We start from the raw sequence: 26,133 nt of genomic DNA on the forward strand, positions 1-26,133 counted from the left end.
TATCAACATATCACACTTGAGTTTATTACTCATCACAACTTACATAATTTTCATGTGTCAACATATCAAAATATTGAAATATATACATATCATGACACATATCATTCTCTTACTGTTTCTTCATATATATATCATCCAAAAACAACTCTTGTTATTTTACCATTCGAAGAACGACTTACAGATATGAGTACATCGTTTTTAGAAGCTCATGAGACCTAAATAAAAATTAAACATGAAAGTTCGCAATAAATGTTGAACCTCTGTTTACTTAGGTAATTTACCGTCAATTCATCATTTACATTTGTAGTGCCATAACCCAGTTATGGTCTTATCATCAGAATGCCATAACCCAGCTATGGTCTAACATATAAACACTGCCATGGTCCAACCATTGTCTTACGTTCATAGTGTCATAACCCAGTTATGGTCTTATCCGTCAATTCATCCTTTGCCACAGAACGATTGTACTCAATCCTGCGTTCCACTTATTTTGAACATTTAATTTAATTTCATAATTTAACAATAATTTTGTTTTCAGTAATAGATATGAATAAATATATAATACCATTCATCAATTTAATAAATAAACATTAAATTTTAACCATACAAACTTACCTGAATTGAATTGTAATAATTGCAGGAGTTCAGGGACTATTCTGCTATTTTTCCTTTTTCACAGTATCTACGAAATCTTGATCTAAAATATAAAATTACTCATTAATTAACATATATTTCAGTTCCAATTCATTTCACTATTTATACCCTTCAAATTTTTTAAATTTACATAATTACCCCAACTTTTATAACTTTTACAATTTAGTCTCTTAACTAATTAATCTATCAAATCAACTAATTTTCCTCAATTAATAATTTATCCAAATATTATAGGCTATCAAACAACCCTTAATAAAATAGAAATTTAATACCAAACCCTAATATTTTAACCATTTTCACAATTTGATCCTAACATCAATATTTAACAAAATCACTTTATAATATCATCATACAACAAAATTAAAGCTCTAAATCCGCTTGATATTAATAATTTCTTTCAATATATTAATTTAGACAATAAAAATTCATTTCATGCAATTTAGTCATTTTGACATTTTAACAAAATTACACTTAAAATTTTTCTTTTATTCAATTTAGTCCTTGAGCCTAAAACATGCAAATTAGCCATTTTTGATGAAAACTCATGCTAGTTGAATATTCATATATTTTCCTCCTCCTCCTCTCCATTCCACATCCTTAATGTATATAACATGCTTATATGTAATATTATCTATAATTCTACTATTTACTTATGTTCATATCAAAGTTGTCCACTTGAGTCATAGTCAATAAATTATTTTTATCTTGAGCTACATAATTCTAAATTAAGATTCTCTTCATGTTTTTGAAACTAGACTCAAATATCTTTCTGGCATAAAATTTTTAGCATTTATAGCTTAGCCAATAAGTATAGTAAAATCTTCAAATTTATCCTTGTTTTGTTGTTCGACAGCTTTGACCTTAGCTTACTAAAAATTAATTATCTCTTAGTACGGAGTTTGGATGATGTTTTCATTTGTTTCTCTTGAAAATAGACTGATCAATAATTTAAACATATAAATTTAACCCCTAATTATTTTTTTAAAAAATTTTGATGATTTTTCAAAGTCAGAACAGGGGAACCAAAAATCAATCTGACCCTGTCTCAGAAAAATTCATATATCTCATAATATTAAATTCTTTTACTTACACTGTTTCTTCTATGTAAAACTAGACTCAATAGGATTTAATTTAATACTTTAATTAACCTCTAATTCAATTTCTACATTTTTTGGTGAATTTTCAAAGTCAAACTACTGCTGCTGTCTAAAACTATTTTAGTGTAAAATGTTGATAACCAAATTTATAACACCCTCCTTTCCTTTCTCTACAATATTTCCCATCACTTCCTCTTATTTCCCTTCACTAACTTATCAAGAACATAGAACCTTATATAATAAAACTCTACTTTAACATCATTTTCACACTTTTTCAATAATATCAAACTCAAAAATATATTGAAATCTTGATGTTCTTACCTTGTCCTATTTATTTCAATCTTTAACTTAATTTTCTCTCTCCTTCACTTCTATTTTTGAATCTAACTTGGTATTCTAGCTCCCCATTATCTCCTTATTATTTTTCTCTCTTGGTAGCTATGGAAATTCTTTTGATTTCTAAGTGAAAATGGTGAATTTTGGTAAAAGGATCAAATTGTAAAGAAAGGAAAATTTCTTTCTTCTCTTCTCTTATCATGTGGGTGAATGGAAAGATGATGAAAATTCTTCATCTTTCTTTCCTTTTATACTAAATAAAATAATAATAAAATATATCATTAAAATATTAATAAAATAATATTTATCTAATTAAATAATTATAAAATATCATCAAAATATCTCTAATATCATCATTTCCTTCTAGAGTTTTTCTCTTTCTAATTGACCATTTTTCCTTTATCATCTTTTAAAATTTCATCCTTGAGTCATCACTTAATTTGGTAAAATTACGATTTAGTCCCTCATAATTCTTCACCTATTCAATTTGGTCTTAATTCATTCATTTTCCTTAGTTTCTAGATCATTCCACCCTTAAAATATTTGCACTATTGTCTTTCAAATTTTTCATATTTACACTTTAACCCCTTAAATTTGAGTATTTACTCTTGGGCAACAAAACTTTTCTCACTTTTGCGATTTAATCCTTTCTTGAATTAATGTCATAATATACTTCACAATTTTGACATAACTCAAAATTTCCCTTTTTGTCACTTTATTTCCTTATTTTACTATATCAAGGATACTATCTTACTTTCTTACTATAGTAATTTTCGGGGTATTACACCAAAATCGTCTCACATGCTGACCCAATCAGCTTGTTTGGTTGATTATTTGTCTTACAAAATGGCCCTTGAAGACTCCTTCAATTTGCATTCAAACCCCTCCACTATTCATGCCTATCAAGATTTGCCCCTACCTAAAAATAACATGTTTAAAATCTTCAAACATGCCACATGTGTGGCCGGCCATGGAGGGAGTCCTTGTCTGCTGATTTTGGCTATTTTCAGCAGCCTTCTCAACCTATAAATACCCCCCTTGGCTGCTTACTTCAAACAAATCTCAAAACTATTCATTCTTCACTTCCCTCTCACTTTTCTCTCTTCATTGTTCTTCATTTTCTTCCCCATTCCTTTGCTGATTTCACCTCTTGAAAAAAATTCCTTCAACCACCATTTGAAGTAGCATTCAAGTGCTCATGGAAGCCTCGGTTCAACAAGAACAAGTGGAGAATGAGGAGTGGAGCAAACTAGTCAAGCTTCGGAAAAACACCGGATTTGATTCTTGTTCTTTACCCTTTTAATTTTATTGTTGTTGTTATGAACATGTCTATGAATATTTGTGACGTTGATATGTTTAAATTAATTAATATGACTTAAATTTAATTAGTGTTATGTTGATTGCATTTCGTCTACTTGAGTTATTAAAATTGTGTTTGTGTTGTTATAGGCTTCGGTAAGATGTTTGATTAAGTAAAATCATGACTAAGTTATTCTTGCATTACAATTGTAAGGCAACTAATGAATTAATTATTTAAACAGATTGAAATTGTAATTAATTGACACGATACTTAATCAATGCATGTTTAATCATCTAAGATAGCTAAGGGTTAAATTAGCAACGGTATCTAAGGATACATTAGCCTTGCATAACTTGCAAGATTATTATGATTAAATTGTTTAAAGGTAGAAATACATTGTTACCTCACGTAATCTTTTATGTAGTTATGAGATTGAATTAATTGTTTGAATTGGCATAGAGATATGTACAAGAGATTATTTTAATTTCATAAGTATGTATGTGCATTAACACATTTACTTATTAAAATTTGTTTAATCGATTGAATTGACATAGAGATATAGTCAAAAGATAAATGGATTTCGGTAGATAAGTATGTTCATAAGTTAGCAAATTACCAAGTTGCCGTGAAGTTATTCGTAACAACATAAACATGAGTTTAATAATTCTAAGTTAAGAAATGTAATTAATCTAGCACAATTACGTCATCTTGATTAAAATCATCTTTTGAAATCGTGCATTTGAACTTTTTATTTTATTTGTATTTATTTCACTTAGTTAAAATCTTAGTTTTTAAGCACATCTTCAAATCAAAATATTTTTCTTCACCAAAGTGTTTTTAATTGCATTCATAAATAATTATTTTCACAGTCCCTATAGGTATGATAACTCGACATTTACTTATCACTTTATTACTTGTTGCGATTGTATACACTTGCACATTTCTGTCGTTCCAAACGCTGTAGTTAAATATAGGTTTGCACCAAACATGGTTTTAAGAGCTTCCAGTAGAGCTTCTATATTTTTCATTTTCCTTGGAAACATATAACATTATTTATCTTTTAACTTTGCAAAAGATTTACAACTCATATTTATTTTAACTGTATTTTATGAAGGCCACACATGTCTAAGTTTAAAGGAAAAGATTTTAAGGTAGCAACGCGTCAATCATAGGTCCTCCTTAAGGATCGGGTTTGGAACATTACAATACGTATTGAAGGTTTAGCTCAAATGGGTAACCTTGATATAATGTCAACTTGTGTGAGCATTATATTCTCATGTATCCAGGTACATTTTACTATAGTTCCATCGAGAGATATTCAATGGATTAGAGATAGAAACCTACTGGTAAATTGGAAATGAAATGGTAATTATTGATACTTGATATGTGGACGGTTAAGTCTTAATATTACTTATGATTCGAGAATGTGACTAACACACTTATTTGGCGATGTTGTTATATGCTTAGTTATGTCATAATGTGCCAAAGAATAACCAAGTTGAATGCCAACTTGATTAGTTAATTATGCCTTAAATGTTCAATGTATGTTTAATTTCCAATTTGAACTTACTAAGCATTCTAAATATGTATCATGGTTGTTTTCCTTCCTTGTAAATTTTCACATTGGGGAACTGCCAAGCCAGATCAGCACAAGAGCACACACTATCCCGAGACGGTAATTATAAACTCATTTTGAGTATAGACTATCACTACAGCAAAACAGGTTTTTAGCGGCGTCTTTTTGGTCCTATAAGCGCCGCTAAAACAATTTGCAGCGTTTTAATAAGCATCACAAAAAACGCCACTAAAGATAACGCAACTAAATTTTGCTGCGTTTATGTGGAAAAACACCGTTAAAGAACATGACCTTTAGCGGTGATTCTCCTAAAAACGCCGCTAAAGAACATGATCTTTAGCGGCGCTTCTCCTACAAACGCCGCTAAGGAACATGATCTTTAGCATCGTTTTTATGAGAAGCATGTTATTTAGCAGTATTTTTACAAGAAGCGCCACTAAAGATCATGTTCTATAGCGGTGTTTTTAGTAGAAGCGCTGCTAAAGACCATATCAAATTCAACTTCTTTTTTTAATCATCTCATTTACATTCTTACCTTAAATGATCATACAAAATTTAAATGACCTAACAATGGACACATTTTAAATTGTTTTTGAGTTCAAAAACATTAACAAAAGAACTGTTCATAATGTTTGATCAAAATGTTAACATAATCATCTTTGAAAACCCAATCTAATGACTACAATACATACTTTCTTCTAAAACTCAAATCTTTGAAACATCTGCCGAATAAATAACATGATGTTCACTATGAGAAACTTCAACTACAAGCATACTATAATAAGTTACTACAAAAGAGTAACTACCTCATATGTTACAATCCCACCTATTGAACATCTAAAATGACTACAATTTTATAATTCTATTGAGAATTGCAAATCAAATCCCTAGAGGGAGAGATAAATTACCAGTCATATAATTTTCTCAAGTGAGAACTAGGCATCATCATCTCCATCACCATCTTTATTAGCACCACCACCTATATCAGCATTCTCCTCACTTTCATCCCCTTCCTCATCCTCATCAGACATGTTATTTATCACATCTATAATGATATCCTTCACCTCGGCTTTTCTGTGCATCAAATCCAAGTCAAAGTGTATAATTGAGATTATCTTATAATTAGTTAAGAGTCTTAAGTATCAATATTGTAACTTAAATACTTTTCATGACTGAAGGTAAAACATACCCAGTTGTCGAAGGATATCAGATAATGTTGCCTACATCAGACAAGAAAACTTCAGCACAAATATCCTAAATTTAATCATTTCATCTTAGAATTTAACAGATGAAGATAACACTTACAATGTTGAAGTCCACTTTTTTTAGAATATCTACAACTACTTCATGAATATCTTCCCTGCTAGGCTCAGGTTTAGGTTTCTTGCTACTTTTGCTTTTACCTGTCACAACATAAACACAATGGATGTTGAACAAAAAAATTAATAAACTCAAAAACCACTTCAAATATTCCTTGTTCTTTTAAGAATACCCCCACATAAAAAAAACTCTATACACCAGCATAACAGAAACAGTATAGCTAGTGAAATCTACCTTGTGATTTAGCAGAAACCTTTGCTGATGACTTAAATCTCCACCTTGGGGTGTTTTTCGTCTCTTCTGTAGAGAGAAATTGAAAACAAAATAACAAGCATCAAGCACTCTCGGCCACCAACAAATGTCGGGGATTAAAAATAGGGCAGAGACAAGCAAAAATATAAAATCAGAGAAAAATTATCATTCTCAAGCAGCAATTCCCAGCTAGATTCCTGCAGCACATCCTTATTTGAGATTTAGAAAGAAAATACGTGAATCTACAAGCCCAGCTTTGCCTAAACAAAAACATGTATAAACTTTGGTTCCTCCAACAGAGAGAATCTAGCAAACTAAAATTACTAAAACCAAATTGACTAAAAAATGAAGGCAACTAGGATAGAGGAAAGTCATCACAATGATGATCAGCTTTCCTAAAATAACAATGTTAGACGCATCAAAACCTATGAACATAGTCACAAAGATACAATGTTTTAACCCTCCATATAGAAGGGGGAAAAAACAAACATTCTTGTCTAATAAAGATACAAGCATAAAAACTCATGTAAGTGCAATCAACATAGCTAACCTTATCAAAGTGAAAAGCTCACCATGAAGCCATGAACCATGACAAAGATGATAATGAACAAATCACAAGATTCAGGAAAACAAAAAGGTCCAGAGAAATTAATAATAACCAAAAACAAAGATAATGCATGTCATGTACCACCATAAACACAAAGAAGCAACAATCCATGTTAGATAATTCATTATTAGGCAAGTGAAACCTAATTTATTCTGAATCTAGAAATATTCATTGGTAATATCACTTAAATCTGTAATCAAACCAAATATATTTCTAAACCAACTAAAAAAGACCACTACAGAATGAGAAAAACCACACCAACTAAGACTATTGAAGGAACAAATTAACAATTTAGAACAATCCATGTAGGTTAGACACTCAGCATGTGAGTTCCAACAATAGCAAAAACTTTTGTAAAGCAAACATCTTTATTCATCGCTTCTTACTATCTTTAATATTACATCTTTCTTCAAGTTAGAAAAATAGAAAGTCCAGGACAGAATAAAAATATGCAATTGGCCAGTCTCCTTAGTTTCACAAAGCATACAATCCTTCAATTTTAATATGTTCACTAAAAGAGAGGTATTTCATTAAACTAGCAATTCCATAAGCATTCATATGGCCTACCCAGTTACACCATAAAGCATAGTTAAGTTGAACTGAGAAAATAAAAAATGATATATATATGACTAAACATGTAGATAGAATGCTGAAAGGATTTGGGAATAGGGGACAAGCCGAGAAAGGACAGTCAAGACAGATTAGAGAAAGTTAAGTTTATTCTCAATCAAATAAAACATAAAATGAGAATAGTTAATGGTTATTCACCTGCTGAAAGCTAGCATGGCTTCAAATGGAGTAATAAGAACTCTTTGCTATCCAAAAGTGCAGTTTGCGCACATGAGACATAGATGAAAACATCACACTGCAAAAATGTAATATTTTTTAGCTTAGCCACAAAGTCTGAAACATTTTAAACTTATTGTTCCTACCTACGCTTAAGGATCCTTTTTTGTTGTGAAACATCTGTAACTAATTGTTCCTCTGTTGCATCATATCTGACAAAAAACAAACATCAAATTTTAAACAAATAGCTTCCCGATAAGATAAAATTGTCATATTCTTCTATCATTGTTAAATGTGTACTGTACATGGATCACTAAAAGAAGCTAATTTTCCAAAATCATCACATGAAAAATCACTTTCAGACTAGTTGAAATACTGTTTCCTTAATCAAAATGTCTGAGAAAGTCTAGCAAGAGCATAGAAGAAAGTATATCAATGCATGGCAACAAAATAGAAGGAAAACAACATATGATTGCATGCAAAGTAGGAGTCTACAATTTAACTGGCTAGATGCAGAGGAAGAAATGTAATTCTTAATTACGAAAAATTATGCCAACTTACCAAGCAGAAAGCTAACAAAAAGGTAAATTCATGTCCATAGATGCAAACAAGAAGTAAAATGCCCTTGCTTTGTGGTGTATGTACTCATATAGCTTCAGGAATGTATGCATCAGTAATTACTATATTCAAAGATAGGAGTATCTGGGGAAACATGGCAACATGTCTACCTATCTCACAGCCATTAAATGTCAGCACAACATTGGAAAAAGTTGAATTGTCAGGCCCAATCCATAAAAGCAAGTAATCTTCCATTCTCCGTCCTTCTAGTAGATCCCATATCAAGCCTCCTAGACTACACCTAGTACCAGTTGCCGCACTTAAACTGTTAACAGAAGAACAGCTGCCCAAATATCCAAATCCGTCGGACTTCCTATGATCTTCTAATGGATTAATAATGGAACACATAACATCAGCAAAAATGAGCTCCAATTTGGTCCTAGGCATAGCTTCCACCAATGCCTCTTTGATATGTGATATCGCATGTGCATACTCTAACCCATAAAGAACCTGCAATATCCAAAAACAATATAGGAATTCTGAGAATTGAGAAAGAGAAAAATCACCATAGGAAAAACATAATGAATCCTTTCCTCAAATATCTTTTAAGTGATCCATAGGAAACAATCATCATGATTATGTCACGGTGCAAATATTTGGCATTTAGATAATATTTCCTTCTCATCTTGAAATATGTTGCTTGCATACAATGAAGAAGACCTTTCACAAATAAGGCAGAGAAAAATGAAACCTCAGGAAAGAGAAACATAAGCAGAGAAAGACCATAATGACTCTTTTTTAGTACTTTTCTGAATAATACGAAACAATCAACTTTGAGCATTTGCCATTTCCTTCCATCTTAAGATAATGTTGCCAGCTTACTCAAAATAAAAAATCATGTTGGCTGCGCATTATGAAGAGAACCTTTCATGAGATGGAGAAAAATGAAATCTCCGAAGGCCCTGAGTATGAAGTGGCATTGACAAAAAAAAATTAGTTGATTCACACGAAATACTTAAATAGCAAAACTAAAAAGTCTATATGCATCTTATCTGCATTGAAATACATATATATAACAATGTTTCCGTGACAAGTAAATTGCAGCTAGAAAGTGATGCTTGTAAGAGGGTCAAATCAGATTGCTCTTCCGGATGCTAGATTTGAAAAATCAGTTGATTTGAAATCAAGGGGCTTCTTGTTTTCAGCTATCTACTTTATGAAAATAAAAGTATTTTGCTAATGCAAATTGCAGCAGCTGGAATTGGGCTCCATTTATCACGTAGACTACATTACTTCGAAGGACCCAGAATTGAATACAAATAGAATCACAATCAATCCAATCCCATGAAATTCAAAGAAAACATACAGTAGAACCCAAGGGAAAAAAATCAAATAAGCAAGAGAACAGACGCATACCATTAGGAATATCTTTAAGCTGAGTACCACGACCCTGAAAAGCAAATCAAAGTTCAAAAAACAATCATAACACAAAGAAAATGACTTGAATGAAACCAGATCCTTAACCCCAGAAAAGAAAGCATACCTTTTCAATTGACAGAGTTTTAGATGAGGAAGACCTTGCAACAGAACAGAAGGAGCTGAATACCTTTCTACGACTTTCCTTTCCCTTGTAGGCTTATCACTACTAGGCGTCACAGGCTCTTTCTTCTCAGCCGAATCGCGACCAGATTTCCTAGAACTCCCCTTTCTCAGCCGAACGGCAATGCAGCAGACGGTTGGGAAAAATCTAAGGGATTTGGGGATTTTGATTTGGGGAAAAAAATAAGGGATTTGGGGAAAATTTTTAGGGGAAAAAACTAAGCTTAGCAAAAACGGCGTGGTTTCATTAGAAATAAAAAAGCAGCTATTGTTTTATCTTTGGCGGCGTCTATGAAAAACATCGTTACTGCTTCCTTTTTGCAGCGTTTATGAAAAAGGCCGCTATTACTGATGAAAAAAATGTTGTTACTGTTTTACCTTTTGCGGCGTTTTTCTCATAAAATTCGCTATTACTTTATTTATTACGGCATTTTTTTGTTAACGCCACTAATGTATAACATTTTTGGCGTTTTCAGTCCAAACACCACTAAAAACGCCGCTAAAAGCTTAATTTCCTGTAGTGTATGTGACATGTACGTAAGGTTCCTAGTGCATAAATGGTCATTTAGAGATTTGGTAGTCTTATGATAAATGTGATTGATGGTTGGGTATGGTATGTAAATGTATAGTTTGACATATGTATTTGTGGTGATTTAGTTTATAAAAATGCAAGCCTTAGTTGTACAAAGATATGCAAATATGTATGTGCTAAAGGTATGGTCTTGATTTGGATTAGTTAGGTGAATAAATTATAATTATGAATTGAATGATATGTTATTAAGTTTATGTCAATGTCTTAAATTGTTTTGGTATGAATTTATCACATCTTGACATTGGAAAAGTTAGCAAATGATTGAATGAACTATTAGTTATGCTTTGAAATAATTGTGTTAGGTACCAAATGTGTATTTTGGCAAAAATAGAGGCAACGTCGTAGCGAGGAGTCTTGGACGTTGCAACTTTGTTCGACAATGAGTGAAGTCATGACGTGGGCATACATGTCGTTGTGACATGACTCTTTGAGATGAAATTGCCGTGACAAGGAGGCTTTGAGGTCGCGACGTCGCCCCGGGACTTTTAAAAATTTTACGTTTTGGTCTTGATTCATACTTGGGTTAACAAAAGAGTTTTTGTAAGTTTGTGTGAGACCCTAAAATGATTCTGTGACATGTTGTGAATGTGTTTAGTGTTTACTTATATGTTTAAATTGTCAAGAAGTATATGATTACTTGTAGTTGCTCTGACAACGACTGTAACATCCTGTGACTTAGACCCAACGATCAAGTCAGACAAAGGGTGTTACAACAATAATCTAATCAAAAGATGCCAATAAAATATATTAATCTCTAACATCTTTGTTACTAAGTAAGATGCAACAATTGCAACATATAACACCACTATAAACTTTGAAAATAAGTGCTTTTACATGGGACATCTTTGTTACTAAGTAAGATGCAACAATTGCAACTTATAACACCACCATAAACTTTGAAAATAAGTGCTTTTACATGGGAGACTTGAGTGGAGAAACACTTGTAAAAACAAAAAAATAAAAAGGGGTTTGGCTCCAAACTCTTAATTATATACATCCTAGAAGATTGTATTAATTGATATTTTGCAACATTTTTTTTTAATAGTTAGCTCTTAAAGGTACTCTAAGGTTAGGAGTTGGTAGAAAGGATAACTCATAAAGAATCTCAGTTATACCAGGTTATGTTAATGTGATGTGAGATTCTGATAGGTGAAAAGTCTCAAGTTTTGGCAACGATATTTATAGGTACAGATAATAATGCCTTCATAGACATATATTGTATTCTTTATTTTTGTAATTCAAATATGAATAATGAGAAACGATCTTTTTAAAGACTAAAAATTAAATTAAATAAACATGTATTTAACCTTCATTAAAGTAACATTGTTATTTATCATAAAAAGTATGGAGATTATGTTGGCATTAGCTTTTTTCTAAATTAACTATGTTTTAAATATAAAGTGATTCACAAATAAATTGATAATATTAAAGCCAGCAATGCATGAGAAGAGAAGTGCAAAAACACTATTAGCTTAAGAAAACAGAAGTGGGAATAGACATTATGGCACTAAACAAGGACACAAAGATGATGGACATATGGTTATTTGTTAGGTTGCATACCTAAAATATATAAAGAAAATAATTCATCAACTTCCCTTTAATTTGCATTAAGATTGTCTCATAGAAAAATGCAAGAGGGTTGCCTTCTATGATTTGACATCAGAATGCAACTCAAAAATGGAAGACAATCATGATTGACTCATTGACTTTAGTTGTGCCCATTATGTTTCCACTTCAAAGGTGGAATTTCCCTATTAAGGCTCCACACCCCAAATTTTTCTCTTATCTTTCATTAGAGATTCAGTGGTTCTCAAAACTATTTGTTAATTGTAATTATTTAAATATCTTCCACTTAATCTCATTTCTTTATTGGGTCTTTTATTTCTTTTATTCATTCGAAAAATAGACGTCTACAAACTTAGTTTAAATTTTTATTTTTCAAATTAGTTTTAAATTTGAAAATTGTTTTTATATTAGAATTTAAATTTTTAGTCTAGTTTTGTTTCAAGAAAATATAAAGATTAATTTAGGCTCAAATACAATTTAAGCCCATTATAAGAATAGTTGTTAAATTCAGAAATTAATTTGGATAAAAAATTTGGAGTGTGAGAAAATTATCAATTCAAGTACTAACTTTGGACTAAAAAAAATTTAGACCCCAAATGTAGGAACAAATCCAAAATTCAAGTGTCAATTAGTGCATTAACCCTTGTGTTAAATTTTGGATACATTTCTTCGATTTTGGATTTTATTATAAATTAAATTTAGATTATTTTTTTTGGTATTATCCGTGTCTAATTTATGGTCTATGTTGAGGGCTCGTAGGTGTCATTCCCAACAATATCATCTCCAAAATTTGAACCTATATCTCTTCTTAAAAGTGCAATGTGTTTTACCACTATGCCCAACACTTATTGCTAAATTTAGATTTTTTATTATGAAATCTATAAATATTAATATAAAAAATTAAAATTTTATCAGTTTTTGAACAGTATAGGTATACAATGAAAAACAACTGCGGATCTCTCTATAAATTGCAATTAACAAGCTTTTATTCATAAATATTTGTGGGATATTGATGTGTGTATGAGCATGACCATATATGCAGCATGAAGCTGGCATTTGGCGGTGTTTGTGGGTGTGATGATGGTGATGAGTTATAGCTGCATGGCAAGGCCAAGGAGAGGCATGATCGGTGGAATCTACAGGCAGGAACAAGGGCATCATGTCGCTGTTGAAGGAAGGAGGAGGAACACAGTTGAGAAAAATATAGACAACCACCACAACATTCCTGGCAAAAATACGATGATTGGGGTAACAATTCTCCAGGTGGTGGTGATAACGGCGATGATGGGGGTGGATAATAATATATACATGACAATTAGTTAATCGATATTTACTCTGATGCTTTTGAACTTGCCTTCAAAAAAGAGTAGGTTCAATACCTGGACTGGATGGTTGGTTGTAATGTATCTCTTAGTACAAGCCTTGTATGCATGTATGTGTTTCTTTTTTGAGCTTTTGTTTGTGAATTAAGCTTTGTGTGTGTTTTCTGTCATGAATCGGCAGGGAGTTGGGGCAGCCACCTTTATTTTTGCCGATAGGGAGGGCTCAATGGCTCAAGGAGCCCTGTAAACACTTAAAACCCGTAGCTCAAGCTGTCTCTGACTAGCCAAGGGCTTTATTTGCCTGAAATCATGAACTATAAATGTTCCCACACGTATGGGAAGTGAACCTATATATCCCCCCCTGCATGATTCTACAATATGTAAGCTAGATATAAGGTAACACTTGAGGGTTATAATCGTTAATGCTAGTCACAGACAGGCAACATTTTAAATAATGATTATACCATATGATACGCAACAAACCAGTATCAGTTTAGTTATTATAACCATTGCTGATTATGCTATTTGGCATGTAGAAGACCAGTAACTACTTGTCTACTGACATATGTTTTGCCGGAAAATCCTGCACCGGAGCTTCCCTTGGTATTTTACCAATAAAGGGAGTTTCAACCATGTACATTTTGAGGCACTATAGCTGGAGAATGTTACTGGGAGCAATAATTTGCATCCATGGTCAGCAAGCTTTTAGCCACCAAGAAGATATAAGTATGTTGACTCCCTAGCACATTTTCAATTCAAATTCCTTTCTCTTTCGTAATTTGAAATAAAGATATTTTTGTAACGGCTTGGTGTACCGAACTTGGCTTATACATTCTCGTACTATACTGCATCCGCATCCTCATAAAGAGCAAGAACTGCATCCGCCAGCCGAACAAGCAAGGCCAAAGCCAAATGCCGACCTAAGAAGGGCGCTTGCGGGTGAGTTTCTAGTTTCCCGACGGGTCGATGTACGTACAACCGACAGGTGAATGCTTTACCAAACTCGTGTACAACTCTTTTCATGTGTATTGTTTTCTTGTTTTTTGTTTGGTCAGGGGGTGCAGGCAGAGAAGAGGAATTAAAGATACAAACAAAAAAATGGTCCATATTGTAAATTGTAAAATAATCCGAGTTCGAAAACACTAGGAAAGTGAAACTGGAAGCCGTATAATGGATAGTTACACTCAGATCAAAAGCTGTTCGATCAACAGACGACGCAAATTGAGCTGATAATAATCCTTGAGCAATTATCTTTTTTACAAAAAGATATACATGTAATAAATATATTTATTTAACAAGTTCGTGGGTATTAGGTTCTCACTACTCGGCTAGGCTTTAGGCTTTTGGGCTGGACGACAATTCAAGTGAACTTTTTCTTATACCACCCTTACTTCTACCCCTAATTTTTCTCTAATCTTAAAAAAATTAAAGAAAAACCAGCATACTGAAACTCATTCTTCAATCTTAATTAAATTAAGATTCAACTTAAATTTTGCATCTCAATCATTCATCTATTTCTAAATACAATGCAAGAGCATTTTAAAAGAAAAATTACATTTTATTAGAACAACTGAATATGATTATATAGACACGATTTTGAAAAATAATATTTACACTTATTTTAAGTATTTTATTGAATTGATATCGCAAATTAATCGAACACCAATTCAACTATAAAATTATTAAAATATCTTCTCATATACAAATCAAGTTATATTTTGTATATATTTGTTTTAAGAGTTTTCTTGAGCATCAACTCAATTATAAAATTACTAAAATACATTCTCATACACAAATTAAGTTATGTTTTTATGAGGATATTTTTATCTTTTATATGATAAATCAATAAAAATTGATTATAATAATATTTGATCCCAAAACACCATACATGATAAAAGATTAACTCTATCATTGTAATCAAAACATCAATGGACTATTATGTGATTTTTATGTAGTAAATATATTTATTAAAATAATCCTTTTCACGATTTAACCGTCCCATAAATCTAGTGTCATGGGTTGCGCATGGGAACACGCAACCATGACAAACTTGTGCGATCCATCGTATTTGAAGGAGGTCATTTGGCCCAACCAAACTGGCTCGTTGCCTGGAGAGATTAAAAGCCCATCCCAAGAGCCTGATAAATAAGGGAAGGGACCCAAGAATATATGATTATTTAATCTTAGAGTTCCAATTGTATACAACTTCTAATTATGTCTTAGAGTTCTAATTGTATATAACTTTTAATTGTAGCCTTTGATGTACTTTGAGGCTCAACTATAAATAGAGACCTCTTTACTCATTGTAATTCATTCAGTTGTTAATAAGAATTTTGAGAAGTATTCACTCAAACTTTTCTCTCAAGTGTTCTTGCTTTTGTTCATCTTTCAAGGCTCGTTCTTACTTCGTTCTTCTGCTGTTCTTCGTGAAAATCTTAAGGGAATTCTATTGAATCCTTTATTGTTGCGAGTTAAGCTGACTTGGGCGTTTTTGCTGTTGAATCCTTTTTTTTGTTTCAAGTTAGGCTGACTTAGGCGTTTTAAGCAAAGAAATTGCCTAAGGCCGCACGGATCGCGTGGGAAAACTCTAAGTCCGTGACAGTTGGTATCAGAGCTAAGGTTTGTAGCTACCGTTGAAAGATGTCGAAAGAAGTTGAGGGAATGGAGACCCGTGGGAGGGCAAGGAAAGCTAGTCGCTCGAGGGACATATTGTCAGCTTTAGAGGATCGTGTCGTCACTCTCGAAAATTTCATGGGGATATCAAGGAGAGGATTGATGATGTCGATGATAGGCTCCATGATGGATTGCGATCCATGCGCAGGAGCGACTCAAAGTGTATGTGATTGATAATGTGGAGCAGTTGATGGTAGAGATGATGCCATTGAGGCTATGGTGGCGGCCTTGAAGGGAGAGATTGCGGAGCTCAAGGGTGAACTCACAATCTACAAGGTTGCTTTGGGCAACGGTGGGTTAGCTGCTGTCGCACCCAGGCCCAATATTGATGTTTCCAAGCCCAATGGGTTCAATGGAACAAGGTCTGCAAGAGATGTGGACAAATTCTTGTGGGGAATCGAGTAATATTTCTGTGCCAAAGGCATCACAGAGGATGTCACTAAGGTAACTACTACTGCGATGTATTTATCCGACGTTGCTTTGTTGTGGTGGCGTCGTAGGTCCACTGATGTGAGACGTGGTGGGACCGAAATCGGAACATGGGAGGAGTTTCGATGTGAGTTCAAAGCACAGTTTTACCTAGAGTATGCCGAGGATGAAGCTCGGGCAAAGTTGCGTCGACTTCGCAACAAGGCACTGTGAGGGAGTATGTGCAGGAGTTTAGCGAACTTATACTCCAAATCTCAGATATGGGGGAAAATGAGGCATTCTTTTCTTTTATGGACGGATTAAAATCGTGGGCGAAGCAAGAATTGCAACGCCGAGGAGTTCAAGAACTCACTAAGGCGATGTCCGTAGCAGAATCGCTTGCTGAATTTGGTGGGAAGAAAGATAATCTCAATTCTTCTAAGCCCAGATTTAATCAAAAGGGTAATAGTGGGGGAGATAAAGAAAAGCCCACTAGGAACGGTAATGGTAAGAAGCCTTAGGACAAGAAAAAGAGTGGGCCTATAAGTTACTTTCACTGTGATGGTCCACATATGATCAAGGACTGCCCAAAGAAGGCCGCTCTCACGGCTATGGAAGGAAAGGGGGAGTCTGACGTGGAGGATAACAATCTTGGTTCGATACTAGGGGGTGTCGAAGATAGAATGAGCCATGGTTTGATGTTTGTAGACATCATTATGGCTGGAAGAAAATTGAATGCGCTTGTTGACACATGCGCTTCTGATTTGTTCATGTCCGAGGAGGCTGCTTGTAAAATGGGCCTCAAGGTAGATAATGAAGTGGGTCAGATCAAAACAGTGAACTCAGAAAGCATTCCAATCAAGGGGGTTGCAAAGGGAGTGGATCTTCAGCTCGGCAAATGGTCTGGGAAGGTATCCATTAAGGTAATACCACTTGATGATTATGATTTTGTGGTTGGACTAAGCTTCCTAGATCAGGTTAATGCTCTTATTGCCCCGTCGAGCAATTACATGGTGATTTCGGACGCAAAACATCAATGCATGGTGAAAGTGACAAGGAAAAGAAGCTTTGAGGGAAAAACATTGTCAGCGATTCAGTTTGCTAAAGGTGTGCGGAGAAATGAAGTCTCATATTTAGCAACCTTAAAGATCGAAGAGACCGCTGAGTCTGTTAGTGAGACCCCGAAAGAAGTGGATCAATTGTTGCAATCATTCTGAGATGTAATGCATGCACAGTTGCCTAAAAGTTTGCCACCCAAGTGGGAGGTGGACCACAAAATCGAGTTAGTGTCTAATGTGGTGCCGCCAGCAAGGGTCCCCTATCGTATGTCTCCGCCAGAACTAGAAGAGTTGCGGAAACAATTGAAGGAACTTTTAGATGCGGGATTCATTAGACCATCTAAATCCCCATACGGTGCCCCAGTGTTGTTCCAAAAGAAACATTATGGGTCCTTGAGAATGTGCATCGATTATCGAGCTCTAAACAAGATCACTGTGAAGAATAGGTACCCTATTCCTCTTATTACAGATTTATTTGATCAGCTTGGCAGTGCAAGATGGTTTACCAAGTTAGATCTGAGATCGGGGTATCATCAAGTTCGGTTAGCCGAGGGGGATGAACCAAAGACAGCTTGTGTGACATGGTACGGTTCGTATGAGTTCCTTGTGATGCCTTTCGGACTCACGAATGCCCCAGCTACGTTCTGCACCCTAATGAATAAGGTACTTCAACCATTTCTTGATCGTTTTGTGGTTGTTTACCTTGATGATATTGTGGTGTATAGCAAGTCTCTTGAAGAGCACATGAGACACTTGAGGGAGGTGTTCCAGACTTTGAGGGAAAATGAGCTGTTCGTCAAGGAGGAGAAATGCTCATTTGCCCAACAAGAGGTGTCATTTTTAGGCCACATTGTGGGAGGTGGTAAGATCCGAATGGATAAGAATAAGATTCGAGCCATTTCAGAGTGGGAGCCTCCAACTAAGGTAACAGAGTTGAGATCTTTCCTTGGGTTGGCAAATTACTATCGCCGCTTTGTCGAAGGCTACTCCAGAATTACCACTCCTTTGATGGGCATATTGAAGAAGGGGAAGGTATGGGATTGGAATCCAGAATGTGAGAAGGCCTTCAACCAATTGAAACAAGAAATGTCGAGGGAGCCCGTACTTGCCTTGCCAGATTTTACGAAGCCTTATGAGGTACGTACGGATGCATCAGATTATGCTATTGGGGGAGTACTGATGTAAGATGGACACCCAATTACTTTCGAGAGTCGAAAGCTTAATGAGACGGAATGTAGATAAACGGTTCAAGAGAAAGAGATGACTGCGGTAGTACACTGCTTGCGCATATGGAGACATTATTTATTGGGTTCCAGGTTCGTGGTCCTTACCGATAATGTTGCCAATAGTTACTTTCTAACCCAGAAAAAGTTGTCTCCCAAGCAGGCTCATTGGCAGGTTTTACTAGCAGAGTTTGATTTCACAATGGAATATAAACCAGGAAGTGCCAACAATGTGGCTGATACACTTAGTCGAAAGATGGAATTTGCAGCAATCAGTCAACCTGATGGCTCTTTGTTGGAACGCATTCGAGAGGGATTGTCCCATGATCCTACGACCAAAAATTTGATTGAGCTTGCCAAGGAGGGAAAAACAAGAAGATTTTGGCTTGATGGGGAGCTGGTATACACTCATGGACACCGCCTCTATGTGCCCCATTATGGGAAACTCCGTAAGGAAGTCATGAAGGAGTGTCATGACTCGAAATGGGCAGGCCACCCAGGCATCGCACTTTGGCCCTTTTGGAGGAACGTTATTACTGGCCTAACATGAGTGCTGATGTGGAAACCTATGTAAAAACTTGTCTAGTATGCCAACAAGACAAGGTTGAGTTAAAGACTCCAGCCGGTTTGCTTCAACCCTTGCCAGTTCCGGAAAGGCCATGGGAGAGTTTATCTATGGATTTTATTATTGGTTTGCCTAAGTCTGACGGGTTTGGGAGTATTCTTGTTGTGGTGGACAGGTTCTCAAAGTATGCGACTTTTATTCCAGCGACCAAGGAGTGCCTCACGAGAAGCAGCTCGGTTGTTCCTTAGACACGTGGTGAAATATTGGGGAGTGCCACTGTCTATTATCAGTGATCGAGATGGGCGATTTACGGGCCGGTTCTGGACGGAGTTGTTCAAGTCAATGGGCTCAGACTTGAACTTCTCCACGAGCATGCATCCACAAATCGATGGGCAAACTGAACGAGTTAATGCATTGTTGGAGACATATCTTCGACACTACGTAAGTGCCACACAAAGGGATTGGCCAAAATTGTTGGATGTCGCCCAATTTTCATACAACTTGCAGCGAAGTGGGGCCACAAATCAAAGTCCATTTGAAATAGTGGCGAGTCAACAGCCACTCACACCCAACGCTGTTGTGACCCATTATATAGGACCAAATTCGGCAGCCTATCGTTTCGCAAAAGATTGGCAAGAGCAGAATGACTTGGCTAGAGCTTGTTTACACAAGGAAAGTAAGCGTAACAAGAAGTGGGTTGATCAAAAACGAAGGGATGTGCAGTTTCAAATGGGTGACTTAGTCCTCGCTAAACTACACTTGATTCTGCGATATACTGGCTTGCACAAAGGTCTTGTGCGAAGGTATGAAGGGCCGTTCAAGGTTGTGAAGAGAGTAGGCAAGGTGGCCTACAAGCTTGAGCTGCCAGCAAAACTTAAAGTCCACCCAGTCTTCCATGTAAGCATGCTTAAGCCCTTTCATGGGGATCAAGAGGATCCAAATCGAGGTAATTCCGAACGAGCACCGATGGGGGTAAAGGTGTCGTACGATCGTGAAGTTGAAAACATTGAGGCAGATCGAGTAATTAGACAAAAGTACCACCGACCACGGCATGAGTACTTAGTTCGATGAAAGGGACTTCCTGATAGTGAAGCAAGTTGGGAACCTGCCGAGGCATTATGGCAGTTCCAAAGGAAGATTGACCAGTTCCATAAGGAAGATGCGACGAGGGCGTCGCTAGAACAAGTGGGGGAGAATGTCATTGGTTGCGCATGGGAACACGCAACCATGACAAACTTGTGCGATCCATCGTATTTGAAGGAGGTCATTTGGCCCGACCAAACTGGCCCGTTGCCTGGAGAGATTAAAAGCCCATCCCAAGAGCCTGATAAATAAGGGAAGGGACCCAAGAAGATATGATTATTTAATCTTAGAGTTCCAATTGTATACAACTTCTAATTATGTCTTAGAGTTCTAATTGTATACAGCTTTTAATTGTAGCCTTTGATGTACTTTGAGGCTCAACTATAAATAGAGACCTCTTTACTCATTGTAATTCATTCAGTTGTTAATAAGAATTTTGAGAAGTATTCACTCAAACTTTTCTCTCAAGTGTTCTTGCTTTTGTTCATCTTTCAAGGCTCGTTCTTACTTCGTTCTTCTACTGTTCTTCGTGAAAATCTTAAGGAATTCTATTGAATCCTTTATTGTTGCGAGTTGTCGACTTGGGCGTTTTCTTGTTGAATTCTTTTTGTTTCAAGTTAGGCTGACTTAGGCGTTTTAAGCAGAGAAACTGCCTAAGGCCGCACGGATCGCGTGGGAAAGCTCTAAGTCTGTGACACTAGTATATAGATATGTGTGTTTATATTTATATAAATTTATTATTTATATATAAGCTTCAAACAAGGTAAAAATAAAAGTTGAGATCATTATCAATAATTCACGTGATGAACACAAATAATATGCGTGGAAATAAAATCATGGTGGTCGAAATATCTAGAATTAAATTAGTTAGACCGTCAACTTTCAATTTTATAGATTTAACCTATTCATTTAGATTGAATAAATCATTATAAATAAAAATATATTTAAAAGATTTGTTCAATCGGTTCGACTGTCGGTTCAACTGATCCAATTAGCCAATCCAACCAGTCCATGGCTCAATTAATCTAACCCCTTATTCCAGACATAAGAGTGAGTATTCGATCGAGTCAAATTAAGTTAAACAAATTTCGAATTAATCGAGTTAACAAATCTTATTTAGCAACCGAACTCAATTTGAATTTTTTTTTAATCAAATCAAATCAAGTCAAAAAATTTCAAGTCGAGTCGAGTTAACAAATCATATTATTTATACTCAATGTTGCGTTTACATGAACTTATTATTTAACTAGTAGACGAAATACAAAATTATTTAACTACATAAACAATATAACAATTTTACCTTTTAACTATTAACATTTATCAAAACGACGTAATTTTACCTTTTCTTATTCGGATTTCAAATAACTCGAAATGTATAATTCATATTCGAGTTTGAATAAAAAAACTTGATTTTTTATTCGAATTGAACCAAATAACTTAATTAACTCAAATAACTTGAACTATTTAATTCAAAATTTAAATTTTTTATTAAGTTTTTTTGAATCGAATCGGATTTTACTCACCCCTATCCAGACCTACACTGATTCTAAATCCAACCGGTTCAACCGGCCAGTCCAATCCGATTCTGAAAACAGTGGATTTCCAGGCTTAACCATTGATGATGGAATAACAGAAAAAGAAAAACTTCAGCAAAAGATCGAATAAGAAATTAAAAAAGGATAGATTGCCAACTATTCTCTATTACAACTTTTTTATTGAAACCTCTTTCCTTTGTTCAAGTAGCAAATTTTGGCTTTAAACCATGCATTGAAGGATAAAAACTCCCTTGAGAAATTGCAGTTAAGAAAATGAAAGAGATAACCTAGTAGTTGTATGTACCACTCCTGTAACCTATCATATCTTTTGGGCTCCTTGATCTCCAACAGAATCCCCGGTGGTTGCTAAGCCTCGAATCTTAACATCATAATAGACCTCTTCAACTCTTCTTAGGTCGTACTTCATACCTAAAATAATGAGAAAGCATTTCAAAAACTCAGTCTTCGATAAGAAGTTGCTTAAAACACCGGATTCTCAAAGCACTGGATAAGATTAAGCTTACTATCAAACTTCTTGCGCAGGAAATCATTACGGAGATTAAGCATGCGAAAGGCAGCATGAAGATCTGTCAAGAACTTCAACACCTTTCTTGGACAATCATAGTCACCAGCTGTCACTTGATTCACCACATATCTCGGCTGTTAAAACGAAGAGAAATGCATGTTATGTTGAGCCTTTTTGCCATATTTCCCAATTATTTCAATGGGAGGTAACTAACAAAGCATCCACGACATCATCAGAGGGCTGTATTTCACCAGTTGTTCAAAACCATAATGTTCCATTTGGAATTATCACATTCTAACACGTGTTTTCTAACTTGCAGTCTCATTAAACATCTGAGTAAAAAATACATGAGAACAATAGAGTAGGAAGAACGCATTTGTCAATTTGAAAAGCCCGGGAAAGCAAGTTTCTGACATATTTCATACCATTTCATTTGACATGAAACAAACACCTGCAAGAGATCAAAAAGGTTCCCAGATCAGTATATTCAATTGGCAGAAAAATAATAACCCTCAAATTCAGATGCAAAGTAATAGACATTGCATGTTTCTTGCACATATAGGGAGAAAAACCATAAAAACTGAAGAATGACAATAATCAGAAAAGGTGATTAATCAACAATGCTTCATTTAGTTCATCAAGAAATAGAAACAGCATATATGATAGCTGAATCTCTTAAAAATATTTTAACACAAGTATCAATTGGTCTGACGAGACAGTCCTCATTCGAATAAGATGAACCAAAAAAATGGAAAACTGAAGTTCAGTTAACTACCCTGGCCATTTTAATAAAGAAAAAGACTCTAATGCATAAGAATGTACAAAGAATTTCATCCTGCCTATTGATGTGGTCAACCACATTTACTTTCCATTCAATAACTAGAATACTTCAGGCTAGCTAAAGAAAATTGAATCTTTCTAAGATTAGAGAAAAAATAGTACGGAACAAACAGTTCAATCCATGAGAGAGTAGAACTCTTCAATTAGAGAAGCTTTCAGCACATACCAACAAGATAATCCTCCAGGTCTAAAGCAAAATCCGAATTGTTCACTGCCAAAACAACCAATTTTCTCATTTGTCTTCATTAGCAAATACAAAAATTACTCGTAAAACCGAAGAAATATTCATTACTGAAACATACATCCAAGTTTTTCCTCAGCTTCAGTATGCATAAGCAGATTTCCAGTTTCCAACCAATGCATAAAGGCAAGCAAAGAAACTACCATTTGAGTTTCACTCCTCCAATCCCCATGATACCTAAACACAGTAACACACCCCAACACCACATCAAGAAAAAAAAACAAAAAAATTTCTACTAAAATAAAATTTGAAATTAACCAAAATCTTCAATGAATCTGACCTGTAATACTGTCCAGGGCATTCCCTAACAACTTCAGCAAGTTTATTGTAAAGATCCTTTAGTACGTTAATCTGAGAATTTGCCTTCTGCAAAACCTCTGTTGATATAAACATATGCGTAAAAATTATAAAATAGGTAATATTTCAAAAATCATATAATTTGAAGAAGCAAAAGAAGTATGTTACCGGGAATTGGTTTAGATTGGTGAACGAGGAGGAGGCTAGCTTGCATGAGCCGAGTCGCCGACTCGATTTCCAGAACGACGGCGCGTATGCGTTCCCGTAAGCTGCCAGAATCTTCAAGCTGGACTCGGAACTTCTCGAACTGTTTCTCCAGAGAAGGAGAGGTTTGCGGCGAGTCGGAATCACCGCCGGTCATGAGAGTGGCGCAGAGAGGGGAACGAAAGGGATGGTTTCTGGAAAGGACAGAGGGAAGCGAAGGAAAAGTGGAAATGAAGGGAACGATGTGAAGAAGTGAGGGGTTAGGGTTTAAGGAGTAGCGAGAGAGAGTGAAGTAGTAAGCGTTCCGTAACGCTGATTTCATAATTTGAAATTTGTTCGCTTTATTTTATCATTTTTGTGTTTTTTATATATGTGCGGTGCGGTGTATTCCACACCCTACTATCAAACTTTCGCACTGAAAATCAAATCAATTTCTGATCATTTGATCAATCACTGATGATAAAGTCGGTCGATTTTGTTAAATAAATATTCTAATATTAAATACACTTGAATAAGTTAAGTCAAAATATTGTTTTTAGTAGGGGTGAGCGTTAGATCAGATCAAATCGAATCGAACGAAAAAATTTTGAATTAATCGAGTTGACGAATCCTATTTTATTATCCTAACATGATTTCGAGTTGACGAATCATATTTTATCATCCTAACTTGATTTGAAATTTTCTCGAATCGAATCGAGTGAGATGGAATTCAAATCAAATCAAATCGAATATATTTGTTCGAATTAAACTTAAAAAATAAATTTGTCCACCGTAATCAAATTTGTTATTAACCTTCATCCCTCCATAATTTATTTATTAATCTTTTATATCTTGGTTAGCTTCTTTACTTGCTTAGTTGTTTCAATTATCTTTTGATTTTTGTCACCATATATTTTGAAATTAAAAAATACATTAAATGTAAAAATGTAACTTTTTAATAAAAGTTATTTTAAAGATAAAATGTGAAATTGGTACCAACATAAAATTTTAACACGAATATTTTATGACGTTATCAATAATTCAATTTTAACATGAATTAATAAAGATTGAACATGATTAAATAATTCAATAATATAAATAGTACGAAATGTGAAATTTAATTCAATAACATAAATAATAGACATAAATTCGGAAAAAAAAGTTTTTGGGGTTTGAGGGAAAGCAAAAGAAAAAAATAGGAATTTAGGTAAGTAAAAGTTTTAGAAAGAAAGTAAAAGAAAAAAAAGGTTCGAGGGTTTGGGGAAAGGTAGTTTTTTTTATGGGAAAAGGAAAAGGAAAAGGAAAAAAAATTTTGGGATTGAGGGAAAGTAAAAGGGTTTGAGTGGGGGTGGGGGAAGGGAGTAAAATGATTTGGTATTTGGCTTATTCAAATTCAAAATTTTAACTCGATTTAAACTCGAAATTAAAAAAATCGAGTTGATTCAATTAACTCAATTAATTTAATTCGAAATTCGATTTTTTTTTCAATTTTTTTAATCGAATCGAATTTTACTCACCCCAAACTTTTATCGTTTATATGTAACTTTTGTTTTTCTTTTTAGTAATAAGTGTAAAAAAGCAACTTTGGTTTGAATGGCAAGAATACTTTTTCATTGCTTTGTATTACAAATAAATATAAGTGTTTGACTAGGTGTTTGAGATAGAATACAACAGTGGGTTGAATCTTTCAAATTATTCAAAAAATAAACAAATCCAATCCTAACTGATTTGAATTGAGAACAAGAAACAAGCCATGTCAGCTAGGTGAGGAAGTTGACGTGGATTGAGTCATTGTTTAACACCCCATAAGCGGATGGGGAAGAACCAGCAGTTTGTCTTTCATCAACAAGAAGCGTGATTTTGACAGTGGCTTAGTGAGAGCATCAGCCAATTGATCCACAGTGGGTATGTAGGAAACAACAAGATGTTTCTGCCG

At 34.6% G+C, this 26,133-nt stretch overlaps 2 protein-coding genes and 1 long non-coding RNA gene across 9 annotated transcripts; 1 reads left to right on the plus strand and 2 right to left on the minus strand.

Annotated features, from left to right (window-relative positions):
- Window positions 1-5,570: 5,570 nt before the first annotated feature.
- Window positions 5,571-10,307, minus strand: LOC105768039 (uncharacterized). 7 transcript variants are annotated; one of them, XR_008195129.1, is made up of 10 exons: window positions 10,030-10,304; window positions 9,903-9,936; window positions 9,292-9,448; window positions 8,657-9,206; window positions 8,075-8,140; window positions 7,911-8,007; window positions 6,518-6,583; window positions 6,269-6,366; window positions 6,153-6,183; window positions 5,571-6,037 (listed from the first exon to the last, which is right to left on the minus strand). It is a non-coding gene; the product is annotated as an uncharacterized LOC105768039 (long non-coding RNA). The 7 variants fall into 7 exon arrangements; XR_008195130.1 differs by having other exon boundaries at window positions 8,657-8,996; window positions 10,030-10,301; XR_008195132.1 differs by having other exon boundaries at window positions 8,657-8,996; window positions 9,411-9,448; window positions 10,030-10,298.
- A 2,913-nt stretch (window positions 10,308-13,220) lies between these two features.
- On the plus strand, window positions 13,221-14,944 carry LOC128040535 (uncharacterized). Its single transcript, XM_052629409.1, has 4 exons — window positions 13,221-13,675; window positions 14,102-14,291; window positions 14,433-14,533; window positions 14,621-14,944. The coding sequence occupies exons 1-4, from the start codon at window positions 13,670-13,672 to the stop codon at window positions 14,645-14,647; spliced, it is 324 nt and encodes a 107-aa protein (XP_052485369.1). The 5' UTR covers window positions 13,221-13,669; the 3' UTR covers window positions 14,648-14,944.
- Window positions 14,945-22,237: 7,293 nt separating this feature from the next.
- On the minus strand, window positions 22,238-24,558 carry LOC105768038 (uncharacterized). The gene is made up of 7 exons (XM_012587741.2): window positions 24,183-24,558; window positions 23,998-24,094; window positions 23,779-23,894; window positions 23,643-23,687; window positions 23,062-23,087; window positions 22,635-22,770; window positions 22,238-22,539 (listed from the first exon to the last, which is right to left on the minus strand). Exons 1-7 carry the CDS (start codon window positions 24,538-24,540, stop codon window positions 22,430-22,432), a joined length of 888 nt encoding a protein of 295 aa, XP_012443195.1. The 5' UTR covers window positions 24,541-24,558; the 3' UTR covers window positions 22,238-22,429.
- Window positions 24,559-26,133: the final 1,575 nt, after the last annotated feature.

The sequence above is a fragment of the Gossypium raimondii genome, chromosome 4, assembly GCF_025698545.1.
Source record: "Gossypium raimondii isolate GPD5lz chromosome 4, ASM2569854v1, whole genome shotgun sequence".
Lineage (NCBI taxonomy): Eukaryota > Viridiplantae > Streptophyta > Magnoliopsida > Malvales > Malvaceae > Gossypium > Gossypium raimondii.

Excerpts from the sequence above, each read along its gene's own strand:
- LOC128040535 (XM_052629409.1), top strand. Across the intron at positions 14,292-14,432 it reads TAGCCACCAAGAAGATATAA|AGCAAGAACTGCATCCGCCA; the intron begins GTATGTTGACTC and ends ATCCTCATAAAG. Across the intron at positions 14,534-14,620 it reads TAGTTTCCCGACGGGTCGAT|GGGGTGCAGGCAGAGAAGAG; the intron begins GTACGTACAACC and ends TTGTTTGGTCAG.
- LOC105768038 (XM_012587741.2), bottom strand. The coding sequence starts at position 24,540 with ATGAAATCAGCGTTACGGAACGCTTACTACTTCACTCTCTCTCGCTAC. Across the intron at positions 23,088-23,642 it reads CCTGGAGGATTATCTTGTTG|GTGTTTGTTTCATGTCAAAT; the intron begins GTATGTGCTGAA and ends GATCTCTTGCAG. Across the intron at positions 22,540-22,634 it reads CCTGCGCAAGAAGTTTGATA|GTATGAAGTACGACCTAAGA; the intron begins GTAAGCTTAATC and ends TCATTATTTTAG.